At 42.8% G+C, this 19724-nt stretch overlaps 1 protein-coding gene across 6 annotated transcripts in view; it reads right to left on the bottom strand.

Annotated features, from left to right (window-relative positions):
• AFF1 (ALF transcription elongation factor 1) overlaps nucleotides 1-18630 on the bottom strand; it is a 194913-nt gene extending 176283 nt beyond the window's left edge. Inside the window, exons 1-3 of one of the 6 annotated variants that reach the window (XM_061420742.1) lie at nucleotides 18355-18630; nucleotides 12022-12258; nucleotides 5357-5430 (exon numbers count right to left, since the gene is read on the bottom strand). In XM_061420742.1, coding sequence (XP_061276726.1) covers nucleotides 5357-5394 — 38 coding nt within the window. In that variant the 5' untranslated portion in view covers nucleotides 5395-5430; nucleotides 12022-12258; nucleotides 18355-18630. Of the gene's footprint in view, nucleotides 1-5356; nucleotides 5431-12021; nucleotides 12262-18354 lie in introns of those variants that run through there. The other 5 variants (XM_061420740.1, XM_061420741.1, XM_061420745.1 and 2 more) reach the window with 5 other exon arrangements.
• Nucleotides 18631-19724: the final 1094 nt, after the last annotated feature.

Raw genomic sequence — 19724 nt, 5'->3', positions numbered from 1 at the left:
TTGCTTGGCACGTGGGATCTTCCCGGACCAGGGATCAAACCCGTGTCTTCTGCATTGGCAGGCGGATTCTTTACCACTGAGCCACCAGGGAAGCCCCTCAACTAGATTTTACTGGTGAAAGTACTCAATACGTCTGCAGCTGAGTCTCCCCCACTCCCCACCACACACCCACTCCCCACCAAATTTAACTGTCCATTTGGGAAATAACTAATTCTGAAAAAGATTTCCTCAGACCTGAGATAAGTCTGAAACCAAACTCTTTTAAACCCATCAAACCGAATGACTCCTCTTAAACTATATATGACAACGACACACGACAAGCAACCATTTTCTAAAATAAAGGGAAACCATGCATTCTGTATAAGAAACATTATTGCGCTTATAAATCAGGCCTAAAACAACTTGCTGGGGAAACACAGGAAATTTCACAATTCCAGGTGTGGATTATTTACAATGCCCAGGCCAATCACAGTTTCAGGAAAACACAGCTTACAGCCATTAATCTCTCTAGTGAGCATCTGGAAGTCAGGCCCCTGATTTACTCACACAAAGAAAATCTGTCCATATAATAGGTGTTAATCAGCTTAACACCTTGTAGCTTCCTCACTAATTGAGGGCTCCCCTCAATTAGGAGAGGTAAACGTTATTTCAGACTCTCCTGGGGAAGGAGAGCATGCAAGAGTATAGCATTATGGTTCAGGGTTCACAAAATGCAATCACTCAAATCTTTCCCCCAAACTGACAAGCATATCAGCAGATTTCCTAACACACACTGAAGGGAAAGAAGGGGGACAGGGTAGTGACCTTGCAAAGGGGCATGTTCTCTCTTTCAACAAGGAGAAGAAAAGTAATTTGAAACTCCAGGAAAAATAAAAACACCATCCAAAGATGAGGCAATTTAAAATGTGGCATGAATTTGAGCAATTCACTCAGCTATAGGTGTTCACTTGTCTTGATCAATATGAAATGTGTCAAGTGGTACTTGGGTTGACTTTGAACCCACAGAGAAGAAATAAAACCCTAAACGCTATTTTGCTTCCCAATCAAAATAGTGTAAATAGTGCTTCTTGGTTTTTCAGCTTTTATTATTAAAAGACAAAGCTTGCAAAAGCACAGATGCTTATAAAATGTGCTGTCAACCTGGACAATTTAAAACTAAAAGCAGGGGACTTCCCTGGTGGTCCAGTGGTTAAGAATCCACCTGCCAATACAGGGGACATGGGTTCGATCCCTGGTTTGGGAAGACCCCACGTGCCTTGGAGCAACTAAGCCCATGTACCACAACTACTGAGCCTGCAGGCCCTAGAACCCATGCTCTGCAACAAGAGAAGCCACCACAGTGAGAAGCCCGAACACCACAACTAAACAGTAGCCTCTGCTCTCCACAACTAGAGAAAGTTCTTGCACAGCAGCAATGACCCAGCGCCACCAAAATAATAATTAAAAAAAAACCTAAAAGCAGAGCTAACAGTTGGAAGGTAGAGGAGAGAGAAGTGGAAAAGAGTAAGGATAATTATACTATCAGATTAGACAATGAAAAGTTGATGGAAATTTTTAAAATTTTAATACTGATTATATAGTAAAATATAGTATATTCATTTAATATGCCTTATTATAAAGGCATATAAAGATATATAAGTTTGTGAAATAAAAGAAAAATGACAAACATCTTTTTGCCTATTCATACTGTTCATGGGGTTCTCGCAGCAAGAATACTGGAGTGGTTTTCACTTGAGGACCACATTTTGTCAGAACTCTCCACCATGACCTGTCCGTCTTGGGTGGCCCTGCATGGCACGGCTCATAGCTTAATTGACTTACACAAGTCCCTTCGCCTGACAAGGCTGTGATCCATGAAGACTGGTGTGCTGCTGTCCATGGGGTTCCAAAGACTCAGACATGACTTAGTGACTGACTGACAATAACATAAGCATCGAAACTGAATAGACACCAAAAAGAATACACTACTTGATTATTTTAAAACAAAAATCGAAAGCAGGCATAGAAGTGAGAATAGCGGTAGGCTTTGAGAGAGACAGTAGCTAAGAGCAGACAGGAGGGGCTCCTGGGGAGCTGGTATTGTTGTTGCTTGATCGGTTACACAAATGTGTTCACTTTGTGAAAATGCATTGAACTGTACTCATAGTGTCAGCCCTTTTCAGTTTGTTACACTCCAATAACAATTTTTAGAAAGAACAAAAAGGGGAGGGGAAAGAAGGGGAGGAGAAATATAAGTACATCAGACTGAGTACCATCAAATGTTGATAAGCCTGGGAGCCAGGGGAATAAGCTTATTTGTAAGAACTAAAACAAATATTGTCTTTACACATGATATTAATATTCTGCCATGCTGATGACTTCTGGTAGCCCTGAGCAGACTAAGGATTCACACTCAGATGTCTATTTAGTTTGTGCAATTAATACCTGCCTGCTCAATACACGTCTATTTCCTTTAAAATATGTGCTAGTCCTGGACCAGTTTCACGTGAATTTGTTTTTTGGGAGGGATGGAGAAGGCTCTTCAGAGTCCCTGGGGCTGCAAGGAGATCCAACCAGTCCATTCTAAAGGAGATCAGTCCTGGGTGTTCTTTGGAAGGACTGACGCTAAAGCTTAAAACTCCAGTACTTCAGCCACCTCATGCGAAGAGTTGACTCATTGGGAAAGACTCTGATGCTGGGAGGGATTGGGGGCAGGAGGAGAAGGGGATGACAGAGGATGAAATGGCTGGATGGCATCACCAACTTGATGGACATGAGTTTGGGTAAACTCCAGGAGTTGGTGATGGACAGGGAGGCCTGGCGTGCTGTGATTCATGGGGTTGTAAAGAGTTGGACACGACTGAGCGACTGAACTGAACACGACAAAACATTTAAACAAGTGAGCTATTTGGTATATGCTAAAAATAGAGCTCTATTTAGGATTTCCTCTAACTTACTACTTGTACTGGGTTATTAAAAGGACCACATCAGGGAGTTCAAGAGCTGAAAAGACAAATGTAACAAATAATAAAAACAGCTCTGTAATTGCTAGAATGCTACTACAAAGGGCAATTAGCTAGTCTAACAATTAGCAACAACAGAAAACAAATGTAAATAATGGAGTACCAAATATCTTTTCTAATCTCGCCACTGATGATACTGTTCAGTGTTATTATAATTTATGATTCTTCTTCCAGAAATTACTCTGGATACAGTGTGAGTAATCAGAAATAGCTGAAAAATCATACCTCCAAAAAACCTTAGAAATTTAAAATTTCTTCACCCCGATACATTTTCATTAACCTGATATTTAGATTCCTTTGTAGAAAGACCCAGTTTTCATATTCTATAGAATTCAACTCTTAATTGATTAATTCAAACTCCAATCAAGATGCCAACAATTTTTCTAGAAAATGACAAACGACTTCGGAGTACATGTGGAAATGTAATCAGATGTGACTAGCCATAAAAATTCTAAAAATGAAAATTACTGACAAAGAATCTGCCTAAATATTAAAATCTATAAAAACACTGAAATAGTACAGCACCGTTGGCAGAAGAGACAACTGATGGCACAAAAGGGTTCACCAACAGACTCAAGAATGTGATGGGTTTTGGACATGGCATTCAAATCAGTAAAGATAGATGATTTAATAAATTATGTTGGAACAACTGGCCAGCCTTTTGCTTAAAAAAAGGCTAACATCCCCCAGACTTTTTCATTTTCCTATTAATATGGAAATTTACAACACACACTTTACACTAAAATCAATTACAGATGGATCAAAACACTAAAAAGTCAATGATCTAAAGTGGGCAGCAAATGAAGAGGGCAAAGCATCTAACTCGTCCGTGAACCCAGCTGTGTGGGAACTGTAGTGAACTAAAAAGGATCCGTGCTTCCCCAGCTTTTCATTCTTTCTTTTTAAACATCAAGTCTCCCTGGGGCAAGCTGACATAGCAGATATCTGTCTGTCAGAGGAAATCAGGTGGGTGTTTGGGAGTTCTGGTTGGGGAGAACTAAGTCTCAGCACACCTGAAAAGTAATGGCACATCACTTGAGAAGTTTTGAATTAGAAAGCTCATGACTTCTCAAAAAGAGCAGGAGCTAGTTATTTGATTCCATCTGAGGGGTGGTCTATGGTAATGCAAACGCTGTGCTGTTAAATTTTTCAGGAGAAGATGGAAGTCTAGATTGTTATGTAAAAATCACTGGCAGATATATATATATATTTAGGACACTGTGAGAGGCCAAACAAAACCCATCTGTTGGCCAGATCTGCCCCCACAGGCCACCAGCGTACAAGTTCTGATTTAAATGCAAAAAATGAAACCTTTCAAGTGCCAGCCGAGAACACGTGACATTATTGTCTCAATCGTGGAATAGGAAAGGCCTTGCGAAGCACAATCAAATCCAGAATCCATAAAATACCAAGACATTTAACTACATAACAATTTAAAACTTATGTGTAACTGAACATTATGAATAAGCCTTAAAAAAAAAAAAAAAAAAAGGATGCTAACAGTTTCCCCTCTGGCTCTAGCAGCACATGGACTGTGTAGCAGCCTGGGCCACGTGCCTTCCTCTGTGGGGGAGGAGAGTGCACCAAGTTCAACACCAGGACGACGGGGACCACTGGAGTGCAGGAAGAGCTTCCTAAATGAGCCAGAAAGGAGGAGGAAGTAGGAAAGCACCAGAATGGTCCAGAGCCACAGTCCCCATCATCTATTACTCAAGAAATATTAACTGAGTATGTTTGAATCTACAGGTCTCCTACTTTCATAGGTATTTGAATATCTAATAGTATACATAAAACTGATCAGGGATATTAAGAATTCCTTCTGAATAGCAAATTGGTTATTCTTAACAACTGCTTCACAATATAAATACGCTGCCTGCAAGGAACCCTGATTATATGCAATACACAAGAAGGCAGTCAACTATGTGTACAGAGTTGGAAGGAGAGATGTTGATTGTTAAGTATATCTGACAGAATTCCCTCCTCCAAGCCTCTCACAACAAGGCCGATTTCCTCATATCTGTTTCAGCACAAACCAAACAGGTGCACATTTTCCCAAATCAGTGTGACCTGGGCCAGTTCCTCGAACATAGAATTAGGATGCTTGATCTAATATAATATCACATCCACATGTTAACGAAATGAGTTACAAGACTAAGAGAGTACTAGATTTAAAGAAAATATGTAGCCAGTCTAACAGGTTTGATTTCATTCAGAGAAGACAGAAATTTTCACACCTTTTCCTGCACCAGAGAGTCCATAGGTCACAAAAATAAAAAGGACCAACCTTATTCTTTGAAAAATTGATTATAAAATTCAACATCAAGGTATCTTTGCATCATGGACCTCATGGTTACCTGTTGCTGCTGCTGTTGACTCTTTCGGTAAACGCCATTGCTGCCAATTAGTGGAAAGCGATGAGTCTGCTCATCTGAAAAAGAAACAGCAGCCTGTGAACATCAGCACATAACTAACTAAACTAACTGGTACACCTAAACTGGAAGGCATCTTACTAGACACAGAACTCATAGCTCTCATTAGAATAACAGACTGGTTCTTCACCAACTCTCAAATCGTGTGAACAAACCGGCCGGCATATACCAAAGGCCAAATGCATTTTTAATTTTAAGCCTGAAAACAGTTTCAGCCAGGAAAAATATGTGCACATGTATGTTTATCATGAGGCGGGAGAAAGGAAATAACATTTCCCCAGTGTCCAGTTTGTGCCAAGCCTTTAAAAATGACATTTCATGTAAACATTACAATATACTTGCAAGGTACATACTAATACCTCATATACTAAATAGCCCATTTTATATATAAGAAAAGTGAGACTCAGTTTTAAATAATTTGCCTAAGGTAATAGGTTGTGTCAACAATCTCACTAGAATCAAAAGGGGGAAAGGCAAAAGTATAGACAAGAAAGAAAGGTTGATCTTCAAGGCTAAATAAAAAAGTGAGCCCAGTAAAAGCCAATCTTGAGATTTTACTTCCACTCATAAAAGCCACTTAACCCCAAAGCAATTCTGGAGAGTTCTCTTAAAACAGTACTGGTTAAAAAAAAAAAAAAAGTTGTTATCCAACCTGGGCAGACTGGCCTTGGTACCTATCTTGTATATCTCTAGTAACAACCTTTCTCTCTGTGTCTAACACCATCAACAGCTGTTTCCTTTTCCCTTTCTTGTGTGTATTTGTAAATTTACTGCTCTTATCCTAACTTGCTTTAAATAGTTTCAATTTTTTTCAAACATCCTTAAGGCAAAAGGGTATGTTACTAAATTATCTTAGTACCAATTTAACAAACTATCTGATACAAATGGAAATAAATACAGATGTTAAATTTGTAACAACTTTTAGAGTGCCTGCTACTTTAAGAGATTAACTGTCATACTTTATGCCTGAGGCTGAAGAAATACTAGAACTGAGTCCTTCAGCTCTACACTGACTCTTGATAAGGTCTTTTATCTCCCCTCTCCATGACTACAATGTTTCCTTATTAGTAGATAACCATTTGTCAGTCTATCTCCTCCCCCAGAAAGAATGCAACATAGATGCTACAAACATTCTAATCAGACTCACCTTAGCAGAGCTCTAAAATTTTGAAGGTCAAACATGCTTTGGAGTAGGACACTCCTGCTGGCTATAGTGGCCCTAGGCAAGTTTTCTAAATTCTCCAAATCAAATCCCTATCACCACTCCCCTTTAAAGAAGGTAAGTAAAGTCACTCAGTTGTGTTCAACTCTTTGAGACCCAGTGGACTGTAGCCCACCAGGCTCCTCCATCTGTCCGTGGGATTTTCCAGTCAAGAGTACTGGAGTGGATGGCCATTTCCTTCGCCAGGGAATCTTCCCAACCCAGGGATTGGAGAACCCGGGTCTCCAGAATTGTAGGCAGCTGCTTTTACCGCCTGAGCCACCAGGGAAGTCGGAATAGAGTCCATGATGATTGTTCCCAAAACAGTCCTCCCAATGAAGATGCCCCACCTGTTAGCTGCTTAATAGCCAAGAGCACCCGCCCCAGGGCTGACTGCTGCACAAAGGAGGTGGGGAGCGAGGCTATTGAGGGAGTCTCATGGGCTCAGAGCGCCTGCAATGCGGGAGACCTGGGTTCGATCTCTGGGTTGGGAAGATCCCCTGGAGAAGGAAATGGCCACCCACTCCAGTACTCTTGCCTGGAAAATCCCATGGATTGAAGAGCCTGGTGGGCTACAGTTCACAGGGTCAGCAAAGAGTCGGACAAGACTGAGCGACTTCACTTTCACCTAACAAAGTTTCTGAGTTTCCTAGTTTGTTCATTTACTCACTGGGCCAACAACAAAAAAAAATTTTTAAGATTTTTGGGGTGTGGACCATTTTTTTAAAGTCTTTACCGAATTCATTACCATATTGCTTCTATATTTTTTTATATTGTTTTATATTTTGGTTTCTTAGCCAAGGGGCATGTGGGTCCAAATCCCCTGCATTGAAAGTCAAAGTCCCCTGAGCCAACAAATATTTCCTGGGCATCTACTGTAAGAAGAGGAGAGTGAAGGAAATGGGCACTTATCATCACTGAGCTTACAAACTACAGAAGGCGAGCAAAGATGAAGCGTTCTATACAGATGTTCCACTTGAAAAAGTGTCATAGAAGAAAACTGAGAAGTGCAGAGGGCCAGAGAGGAAACGAGGTAAGGTGCTGCACTTTTATATCAAGTGGTCAGAGAAGGAAACATCTCAGCAAGGGCTTAAAGGAAGTGAGGAGCAAGCCGTGCTGAGCTGTAGTAAAAGATGGCTAGCACTCAGGGTGATGAGGTGTCAGGGCTCATGTTCGTCAATGGTAATAAATGTACCACCCCAGTGGGAGATGCTGAGTGGAGGAAAGCTGGGGGTGGTGCCGGAGACAGGGAGGTCTATGAGCAATCTCTGTGCCTCCCACTCAGTTTTGCTATGAACTTAACTGCTATAAATAAATAAATAAAGCCTTTCTTTTAATGGTCCTAGTGGAGAAGGAAATGGCAATCCACTCCAGTATTCTTGCCTGAGAGATCCCATGCACAGAGGAGCCTGGTGGGCTACAGTCCATGGGGTCAAAAAGAGTCGGATAGGACTGAGCAACCAAAGAAAATCATCCTAGGAACTGTGAGATGTCCAAGACAGAGGGAGTCAGCTGAATCCCGGGTCTCACAACTGGTTTCTTAGGCAGGTGAGTGAAGTACAAAGTGAAAGAGGCATCCTCTGAGCGATCTGGCCGTAGGCACAACTAAGGACTTGAATGTGCAACTTAGATTCGTAACCCTGCTTGGTGGCTTGATCCCTTCCACAGAGGCAAGGGCAAGAAGGCCGCATCACCACCATGTCTCCCAGTAAAGACCAAATTCAGCCTATCCTTCACCAACTCCCAGAGCTTGCTCAAACTCATGTCCAGCAAGTTGGTGATGCCATCCAACCATCTTATCCTCTGTCGTCCCCTTCTCCTCCCACCTTCAATCTTTCCCAGCATCAGGGTCTTTTTCAATGAGTCAGTTCTTTGCATTAGGTGGCCAAAGTATTGGAGTTTCAGCTTCAGCATCAGTCCTTCCAATGAATATTCAGATACAAGGTTAGTTAGGTTAGAATGGAGGCTTACTGTGGTTAGGAAAGTTATGACCCTAAAGTGCTGCTAAGGAAGGTCACTAGTATATGCTTCAGTTAATGTCTCCTTCAAAGAATCTTTCTTAAAAATAGCCACATTTGTACAAGAAGGTTTCTCTAATAAAATGTTTGTAATAGCAAGGAAACTGGTAACAACCTAATACATACCAACACAGAAAGGGTAAATTATGATACATGAAACATGGTGACACAGTGTAACATCAAACAGGTTTATCCAAACAAGATGCTGAGCAAAATGTACACTGTGAGCCAATTTGCTTGAAAAGAATGTTTTCTTTTGATATTTATGCATAACACACACCCTTAACACACACACACTCAACTGTTGATAGTGGTTTCTCTGGAAAGCAGCACTTTCAGCTTTTATTCTGTATGCTATGAATCCTTTTATTATCTGCATAAACATTTTCTTCTTTAAGTATAATGGTTGGGGGTGGGGAATTTCCTGACCCATCAATACTGAAAATCAGGTCTTCCTGAAGTCTTCATACATTTTTATATTATTTTCACCAGATTATAAAGACAAAGCAGAAAAATAAGTGGGGGTGGGGGAGCCAGTTTAAAATCCTCCCATTAAAAAAAGTAGGTAAGGGACTTCCCCAGTGATCCAGTATTCAATGCAGGGGACATGGGTTCAATCCTTGGTCAGGGAACTAAGATCCTCCATGCCTCAGAGCAACTGACTGAACCATAACTACTGAACCCACATGTGGCAACTAGAGCTGGCGCTCCACAATGAAAGATCCTGAACGATGCAACGAAGATTCTGTGTGCCACATCTAAGACCCAACAGCCAAATAAATGAAATAATGTTTTTAAATGTAAAGCAGGTAAGATTCCAACGTGGCTCTATTTTAAAAATAGAGTAATGCTGTACAGCCAAAAAAAAAAAAGGAAGCTTAAGCAAGACAGGTGATCACTTTGGGCAAATTAAGCTCTACCAGCCTCAGTGCTCCCACCTGTAAAATGGAAAAATGGCCTATTTTACAGAGTCACCAAGAACAGTGCTTTATAAATCTAGCTAAAATGCCCCGCACACTGACACATCATGGACATTCAGTACACAGCAGTTCTTATTTAAGTCAGCAATGTCGATCTTACCTTTTATGTAACTGACACAGACTGTTTCATGTAGACATGCACTCTGTCAGATCTATTTAAGTGACCCTTCCACAGTCCTTTCAGCCTCTTGCAATGCAAATTTATTCAGAAATAAAAATGTCACATACATCAAACTGCTTTTTCTCCCCAAAATAGAAGGAAAAACATTTCAAGTAAAAAAAAAAGTTGGTTGTTGTTTTTTTTTTTTTTTTGAAGTTTTACAGACACTCACACCATACACATATATAATTACAAGGAAAGAAAAAGAGGAAAAGAAAAAAAAAGACTCAGAATATTTTCAAATATTCTGTTTTAGGGTGTTTTTTTTTTTTTACATTTTATTTATATTTTAAATTTATTTTTAATTGGAGTATAATTGCTTTACAATACTGTGTTGGTTTCCGCCGTATCAGCATGAATCAGCCATAGGTATATGCATGTCCCCTCCCTCATGAACCTCCCTCCAGTTTTAGGCCATTAAGTGCTTCCAAATCTAGCACAGTCCTGGGAACCTACTCTCAGGGGCCTTTGTGATGATGTGCTGGTTTAAAGGCCTGCTTTGCAACCTCCTAGCTATATGACCTCAAGGTCTCAGCCTTCTTATCATTAACATGGAGCTTCCTGGGGGTTGCTGGAGGGTTAAATGAAATGGGTGTCATATTTTTAGCACAATGCCAAGCTCATGGTGAACATTCAATAGTAGTAGCTGTTCTGGTTATTTTTCTGCCAACCAAAGTACATGTTCAAGACAATCCATACATTAGAGAAGCTTTTCTACTGGACAAACAGCTGCTAAGTAGGTCTCAAAGCCCCATGACCATGACCCAGTTTCCAGAGAATATGAGGAAAACAACTGCCCAGAGGCCTGAGGATGTCTGGTCTGGTCTGGTCCCTGGTCAGCTTGCCTTCCCCTTTTCCACACATACCCTCCAGGAATAACAGCCTCTTGGTAACTGGCAATGTGTCAGCGGTGAGTCATGGGTCATACACTGTTTTCATCTGAATTCTCCAGAACTCTACCCCAAGCAGTTCATACTCTCAGGGCCCCCAACTGACATGATCGCCTACAGTTCCTTTAGCTCTCCAGTGCCACATGAAGCCCTCAGGACATTCATAATGTAACACGATTTCCCCAACGACCTCTTCTCCATTTCAAACCCTCTGTTTCAAGGCGGACACCGCCTTGAACAAGGTTCAGGCCCCAAACTCAAGTCCACATCCCACAGCCTGTTAGCTCCCTCCCATCGTTCAGCTCAAATAACACGTTCTCCAAGAGCCCTCCCTGAATGCAGCAGCAAATGTAGCACTGATGTGCCTGCAGCCAACCCATGTGCTATTTCATTATATTCTATATGGGTTCAGAATGTGTCTAGCTACAAGTAATAATTGTTTAATTAACAGTGGCTTCTAATATTTCTGGACTCCCCTGGTGGCTAAAGAACCCACCCGCCAATGCAGGAGATGTGGGTTCAATCCCTAGGTTGGGAATATCCCCTGGAGAAGGAAATGGCAACCCACTCCAGTATTCTTGCCTGGAAAATCCCATGGGCAGAGGAGCCTGGTGCGAGCTACCATCCATGGGGTTGCAAAGAGTCAGACATGATTTGGCGACTAAACAACAATTTCTCCAGACCTTGATGCTGGGAAAGATTGAAGGCAAAAGGGGAAGAGGGCGGCAGAGAACAAGGCGGTTAGATAGCATCACCAGCTCAATGGATATGAATCTGAGCAAAGTCCGGGAGATAGTGAAGGACAGCGAAGCCTGGGGTGCTGCAATCCACAGTCAAACACAACTTAGAGATTGAACAACAGCAACAATAGCAAGTCTAAAGGAAGGTGGCTAGTGGTATAATTTTAGCCATACAATGAGGCCATTTGGAACTCTGGCTCTTCCTGCTCGGCCACATTTAGCGTGCTGTCTTTAGGCACATCATCTCTTTGTACAAAAAGGTTGCTGATCATAACCAGACATCTTTTCAACATGCCAAGCAGGAGGAAGATGGGAGGAGGAAGGTGTGGCTATGTCAGCCACATCAGGAAAGTCCTTCCCCAAACCTTTACTACCTGAAAACCAAAACGAGGTCACATGGCCTCCTCCAGCTTCAGAGGAAACAGGTAAATCAAGATACAAATTGTTATCACTGGCTGAGAACAAACATGATCTGTCACCTAAGGCTGCGCCCAGTTTAATCGCATGCATAATCAAGGTTCTCTTAGCAACAAAAAATGGGAATGAGCACTGGGGAGGAAAAGAACAGTGTTGGCCATGCTTATCTTTTCACAGTACTTACACTATCTGAAATTGAAGTGAAGTCACTCAGTCGTGTCTGACTCTTTGCAACTCCATGGACTGTAGCCTACCAGGCTCCTCCGTCCCTGGGATTCTCCAGGCAGGAATACTGGAGTGGGTTGCCATTTCCTTTTCCAGGAGATCTTCCCAACCCAGGGATCGAACCCAGGTCTCCCGTATTGCAGGCAGACGCTTCACCATCTGAACCACCAGGGAAGCTTGTATCTGAAATTAACTTCTGCTAAATAAGCAAATAAATATGTAAGTGTTGATGGTTCATACCTCAATAGAATGTAAGCTCCGTATCCAGCTTTACATATACATGCCCAGAGCCTGTATTTTAAAATTACTGTCAACTTTCTCACATTAGGCAGGTATTATAGGTACTGGAATATAGTAAGGGTAGTCTAGGTTATGCTGGGCTTCCCAGGTGGCTCAGTGGTAGGGGACTCTGGTTCGATTCCTGGGTCAGGAAGATCCCCTGGAGAAGGAAACAGCAACCTATTCCAGTATTCTTGCCTGGGAAATCCCACAGACAGAGGAGCCTGGTGAGCTCAGTTCTTGGGTTTGCAGAGTCAGACACGACTGAGTAAGTGACTAAACAACAGCAATAAGGTTATGCTACTGTGGCAAATTAAGCCCCACATCTCAGTGGCTTGATGGCACAAAAACTTATTTCCTGGTCATTCTTTATGTTCGTTACATATGGTGGAGGGGAGGAGGGGAGGGGTTAGGGAGGAGGCAGGGAGCTTCACTCCACACCGAGAAATCTAAGCTGGAAAAAAGCCAAGTTGGAAACTCCACGATCTCAAAACGTGGCTGCAGAGTTTACTATAGTAAACGAGAGGTAGACAGCCACTTAAAGGCTTCAGTCCAGAAAAACATGTTACTCTCACGAACAGCCCCCTGGACAGAATTAGTCACATGATTAGTGTGCCCTAAGGAGGTGGAGAGCACGTGAATGTGGGCGGTAAATGTTTCTGCCTCATTCCCCATGGAATGGTAAAATATTGTACAACGCATCATCCCTATTTTAGAATTTAGACCCATCAGAGAAATGTCTTAGAATGAACTTAAAGTTAGGGATACTCAGTAAAACAATTATTTCATCTTATAAGGCAATACTTACCATTAAAAAAAAATTTTTTTTCCCCTTCAGGAGTAATAATAGGAAATACTTATGCAGCACTTATTATGTTCTGCTTCAAGTACTTGCCAAATCACATTACCTTTAATCAACCCAACTACCCAGAAAGGGAGATACAATAGTATCTTAAACCCATTGTCTAAGGGAATGGGAGAGTGTCAGACGCCAACTCTCCATGGGTCATTTCTGCATATCGTATAAGCAGAGGCACCAACCGCCTTTATTCCAGATGATCTTTAAGGATGCTTATACAGAGAACAGCCTTGAAAAATATATCTCCCTATGGAGCAAAGGGCAGGTGTGCTAACTGCCCATTATAAAAGATTAGGATTCCCTGAAGATGTGGATTTCTCTTAGTGTTATCCTCTGTGTTTGCAGGTACCATCTGACTCTTTCCACATCTCCCCTCTTTGGAAACTAGGTCTTAGGCAACCAGTGTAAGAAAATGGTAATAGTCTGGCTATAGCTATTATTACAAGTAATAAAGCCATTCTCAAGAGTCCATGAAACTGTGGCAGGTTAGTTTTTGAGCTTGAAAGTGGGGTAAAATGTCAGAGCCTTCACAGTTCTTGACAAGAAGTTAAGTAATCTGCCTGACAGCTAGAGTAGGTGGCATATCTAAGATTCAAGCCCAAGCTGTCTGGCTTAGAAACCATGCTTTAAAATTCTCTGCTATACTGCAGTATGCCTCAAAGTGTAATTCCAGAACTAGAAGCATCAGTATCACCTGTGAACATGTTACAAGTGCAAATTCTTGGGCATTACCCCAGACCTACTGAATCAGAAACTGTGGGGGTGGGAAAGGGAAAGACATATGTGTATCTTGAAGGTTTTTCAGGAGATTCTGATGGTTACTGTAAGTTTGAAAAACACCACTTTACTGCATATATTCACCATATCCATAAAATAGAAGGAAATGGTATGAGTATATCCTGATTTACATAGGGATTTGATTTGACCTTTCATAACCTGAATAATAGATTTGAAGCACTAACAGAGATGGCTCCTAAGCCCTTGCATTTAATTTTTAGGAAGGTAAGGGTCTTTATTTGGTGCAAATAAGCACTGCATATCTGTTTAATAGGGCTACATACTCTGCTTTGGAGTCACACATGTACATCCCAAATGCTAAATTAAAATACCTGCTTTTTTATTCCCACAATGATTAGAAAGAATTACTTAGCCAAGGAGAAACACTATTTATATTTGAGAGTCAAGCTCTAATTCTTGAAAAACAGGAAACCACATATCAACATGGCCAACACAGTGTACCACAGTAGAAAGGGCACCAGGCTTTGAGTCACAGAGTCAAGTCACTTAACTTCTTCAACTCAATTTCCTGATTTTAAAATGGAAAATGAACTCCAACTTCAGAGTTGCAATTAGGCTTAAATGATATGTCATGTGAACGCCATTGGTAAACAGCTGTTGTGCTATGTGGTTTGTGGATGTAAACTCCACCTGCGTGGGCTCTTTCTCTGCCTTAACCTGGTGTTATCAGTTCCTCCAAAGCTGAGAGCACTGTCTGGCACTTAGAAGATACTGGATTCTTATAAGGTATCGGGAATGAACATGAGGTATTACATTAATGATGTAATTGATTTCTCTGGACTCCACTTGTCACAATAATCTCAGTCATTTAATAGGAAAAACTTGCTTGAGCAAGAAATCCTTAGTCATGTTTTAAATGGGCCAGATAATTTAAGAAAATCAGCTGATTTTCTTCCCCTGGAGAACACTACTGAAACAGTTCTGTCCTAAGGCATAAGACAGAAACGCCTATTAGCAACCCTCAAGGCCTGACAGCCCCACGGTTCCCCATCTACAACAATCTCTTATGCTCTTATGAACAGCCAGGAATAAAGATGTGCACCTACAAAGAACTAAATATTTCACATTTACTTCTGTATGGTGGTAGAATTTTAGTAAACAGATGACAGGGTTTATGTAATCTCTCGTAATAAAATCTAATATTAATTCAGCAAATATTAAATAAGCTACTGCTGTGTCTAAAAAGAGACTGCTGGAAAGCCACGGTCAATTAAATATCATTGAGAATGGGAGTCGTTGTTGACTTTATAATTTAATGAAAAATATAACTTATTTACAAAACTTTCTATGAGTATGGTAAATGCAGTTCCTTAATTTGAACTCTCTAACATACTTTCTCAATCTCCTGAAAATTTTGTTAACGGTCTAGTCTTAAAATAGGGGAACTCTGGGCTTTTACCTTCAACAGAAATACTAAGATAGGCAAATGAATTCAAGGACATTTTTCAGGGTAGAGATTCAATAGTAAGAATTTTCTAGCTATGATGCCATACCTTAAGGGACATCTGCAGGGTATACTGTCCCCTGTGTATGCTTATAACAATCCAGATATTTATATATAAATTAGTTCTACCCTTTTCACAAGTGACAGCGCAAATCTATCTTAAAATTTGGAATTTTAATAATGGACTAACTTCATAAAGTCAACTTACTTGCATTATGCAAATTTGATCAATGAAAGCACAGATTACAGAGTTGAACATGAAACGCCTTTTGTTTGCATCTTCAAAAATATGGAGAACAAGTTTGCCTTTTCCACTTTTTTTTTAATCCATCTTTTCAACCCCCAAAGCACTATAACTTCCACCAATCACATGGCTCCAGTGACTTATAAATGTTCCTAATAAAGATGCAACTCATATATATATATATATGTATCTTAGACAACTCTTCCATGTAATCAAAGACAAATTAAGTATTTTAGTCAATAAAAATAACTTCTAGCTCCACTAACTCTTTGTAAAATTCAGTTAAACAAATAGGAAACAGAAGAGAAAGCCAGTTTTGACACAGTCTAATTACTAAAGGTCTCATAAACTCACAATGAAACAGTGACTTCTGGTGGAAATGCATGCATATTTTACATCTTGTAAGAGAAAGCAATGTTGAAAATAACCTGATCTTTACTCTTGTCATAAATTTTCTGCCCCTTGATGATTTCTGTATTGAAAATTAACACAATGTAAGTCTTGAAAATATTTTTAAGAGGTTGAAGAGTTAAGAGCATTTTTAAAGAGGTTGAAGAGTTAAGCAAATGCCAAAGACACTACAGAAATTCAATTGCCACAGTGAATGAATAAGACATATTAATTCTGATATGTAACAGTTCCTTTTCTTCCTGCAAAGGGTCCACAGCAACACACCTCCAAGTTGCATATCTCCAACCACATCATCGCTGTCAGTTCTATTTAGAAAAAGAAAAGAAGGGGTGGGGTGGGGGTGAGGAAGTCCCCAATATTCATTTTTTTTCCTCCAAAACCTTGTGTCCCACTCTTCAAAACCTCTTTGTCCTAAAGTGACCAAACGCGTCTCAAATTCTTTCCTTGGTCCCCTCTCCTCAGTTAGCTGAATTCAAATTAGCTTTTTAAGTACTAGTTATCTAGTCTCCTACTTTCTCTGTTCCTTCATTCTCTTGGGTCATTATCTCTTAGTTCTCCCCATTCCTCTTCTGCATATTTATCTTCAAATACAATACTTTCCGACCTTGGCAAACAGACACCACCTCTAAATGAAAGCAGGCAAACCATTCAGAGTTTTCAACTCTCCTGTGAATTTCCAGAATATCCACTCAAGGAACCCTTTCCACTAAAGATGAAAGGCAAGCTAAGGAAATACATTAGACAGAGGAAGTAAACATTGAAACAGGGCATGCCTAGGTATTCTTAAGCCTCTAAGCAGAACTAGACTCCCGAGTCCCAAGGTCTTTCTTTTTCGTGACTTCTGTCGCTACTCGGAGTCTGACACCAGGTAGGTCCGGGAGTAGGGTGGAGGGTCCCATCACTGCCCGTACCTTCTACCACCTCTGCATGACCTTGTTCTGAAATAATCTTCCACAAGCAAAATCACCCACATTCTCAAGCCAGTCCCTTGCCTGGCGTTTCTCTGCCTCAATTACTGAGCTCTTCTCACCTGCCAAGCGTCTGAAGGAACAACCATGGGTCTTCGCCTTAATGTACGGTTTCGCCTTTAAGATTTAAATCTGTCTGGTTTCTTGATGGTAGGTCATCCCTCCTCCCCGCCCCCACCCCCTCCTGCTACGTGCACCAACTGGGTTAAGATTATCCCACCCTACTGTTTTGTTTTGTTAAAAAAAAAAAAAAACTTCGTCTGCAAGGCCTTCCCCACCCCCACTTCGACACCCACCCGCCCCCAACAGAGATGGGCTCCCGGAAGACCGGACTCATCTCCACCTCCAAAGCCAAGGGTCTTCCCAAGGCAATTTACATAACAATACGGGGTCTGCGGAAACTCCAAGGAGACTAACCTAGGAGGAAAGTCTCAAGACCTTTGCAGGTCCCTCGCAGCTTCATTAACGTAACTCCCAAGCACCTTAAGGTAAAGGATGATTCCTGTAACGCTCCAGGTCCTCTCCCTCCTAATTCGCCAACCCCGGCGCTCGCAAAGTCGGAGGGCTAGCGTGTGGCAGTCAGAGGATCAGACATCAAGAAGAATGTATCACCGAGGGAAATTAACCAGTTCCACGCTCTGCAGACGCCGTCTCCCTCTGCGCCAGGAGCAGGTCTCAGAAGGTGCCTCCAACTTTTCCCCTTCCTCTCTAGAGTCTGCGGACCACCGCCGCACACCTCCATCTCGATCACAATTTGAGGAGATTGGAACCACTAATCTCTCTCCTAGACGTAGGAGGGGGAGGGGTGACGATGAAGGGGGGAGGGGGCCTCGTAACGGAGGAGAGAAAAGCCACGCTTTTACCCCCACTCCGCGGAGAAACTTCTGGGACTCTTCTATTACGCAACCCCAGGACCAGGTTCCAATACACGAACATCTTTCCGCAAGACGCGGGGCGCACGGGCAGACGTGGGATTCGGTGGAGTGAGAGAGGTGGGGAGGAGGACGGGTCTCTTCCTGTGCTCTCCTCCCCAGTTTTTCTAGACGCTACCTGCCGGTAATTGGTAAGGGCGGTAGAGAGCTCGGCGTCTCCCTCGCCGGTTCTCCCCGAAGGTTCCCACCGGAAAAGTGGGAACGCCAAGCGACTTGAGTCAGCGTGCTGGGAAGCCGGCTGCGAGGCGGGAGAGCCGGGGCTTCCCAGAAGTCAGCGGCCGCGGCGCTGGGACCAGGATGACCACCCCAACCCCCCCACTTCCAGCTCAGGGGAGCAGGGCGCAGGATTCCGCTCACCTTCCAGACCTGGAGTCCTCCAGTCTCTGCTCGCGCGCCCTCGCCGCCTCCACCCGCCCCTGACCTGTTGCGGTGAGGAAGGGGCGCAGGTGCGGGGAGCGCGGGGCGCTCAGCGACGGCTCGCGCGGGACCCGGCGCCCAGCCGCGGAGGCGAGAACGCAGCTGTGCCAGCGACGCGCGCGGGCGGCGGCCGAGTGCGCAGGGGCCGCGCGCTCGTCCGTTCGCTGGCTGGCTAGCCCCGCGCGCCGGCGGCCCCCGGAACGCCCGGGAGGCGAGGCCCCGCCCTTCCCCGGGAGGCCACGCCCCATCCCGAGTTTCTCGGCCCCGCCCTGCCCACGCCCTCTTGCTGGCACCACCCTGATGAGAGGAACTGCGCGGGCCCTCCGCGGGAGACCAATGGGAGGACCCAGGGCCAGCAGCCTCTCGGAATGAATACTGCAGTGACCGTACACCGGCAGCGTGGGTGACCCTGCCCCGGCCTGGTGTGGGGCACCGCAACCCTTTCGCTTTGCAGCGAGAATGAGCTTAGGGTCAAGTTTTGACTAAAAGTGTCAAGGAGTCTTTTCTGCAGTCTCCTATTCTTTAGAAAGATGATAATAACTAACATCTGGAGAGGGTTAAATGGTTTGTAAAGGGCTTTTCGCACTCAAGCCCAGCTCATCGTCATAACAGCCGCATGAAACACACACACACAGTATTGCTGCCATCTCCCAAATAATGAAACCGAAGGGGTAGAAATAGTGTGCCCAGTGTCCGCAAGCTAAAAAGTGGCACGAGAAACCAGGCCTCCCAAATCCAGCCTCCCCAGCTCTTGCTCTTCAGCAGCCCAACCCCAGAAAATTCTAATGGGTTTTGGGGCTTTGGCAAACAGATCCAAAAGAAGGCTTCTGCCTAGTTGCTACCCAATCCCTTGTTGAACATAGGAAAGAAAGCGTCCTCCTGAACTCTCAGTGTTATCTCACCTCCCTCCCTGAAAAGGATGCAGGAAGATATCATCAAACGGCCCAGACAGGATTTTCCCCATGTCTTAATGGTTTAAAATCTTTTCAGATTTTTTTTTTTAATGTGGACCGTTTTTAAAGTCTTTATTGGATTTGTTACAGTATTACTTGTGTTTTATGGTTTGTCCTTTTGGCTATCAGACACGTGGGATCTTAACTCCCTGCCAAGTATTGAACCCTGCCTTCTACATTGGAACCTGAAGTCTTAACCACCGGACCACCAGGGAAGTCCCCTCTTAATGGTTTCAATGGGTGAAATCATTTGGATCAAGAAAATCACCTTTTTCATATGCAATAGAATGTAAATTAATATAATGTATGAAATAACTCCTCTTTCTTGCCCTGTTTTTTCATTTGTTGTTGTTGTTG

This window comes from Bos javanicus, chromosome 6 (assembly GCF_032452875.1).
Source record: "Bos javanicus breed banteng chromosome 6, ARS-OSU_banteng_1.0, whole genome shotgun sequence".
NCBI classification, from domain to species: domain Eukaryota; kingdom Metazoa; phylum Chordata; class Mammalia; order Artiodactyla; family Bovidae; genus Bos; species Bos javanicus.
This window is presented reverse-complemented; position numbering and strand designations above follow the sequence as displayed.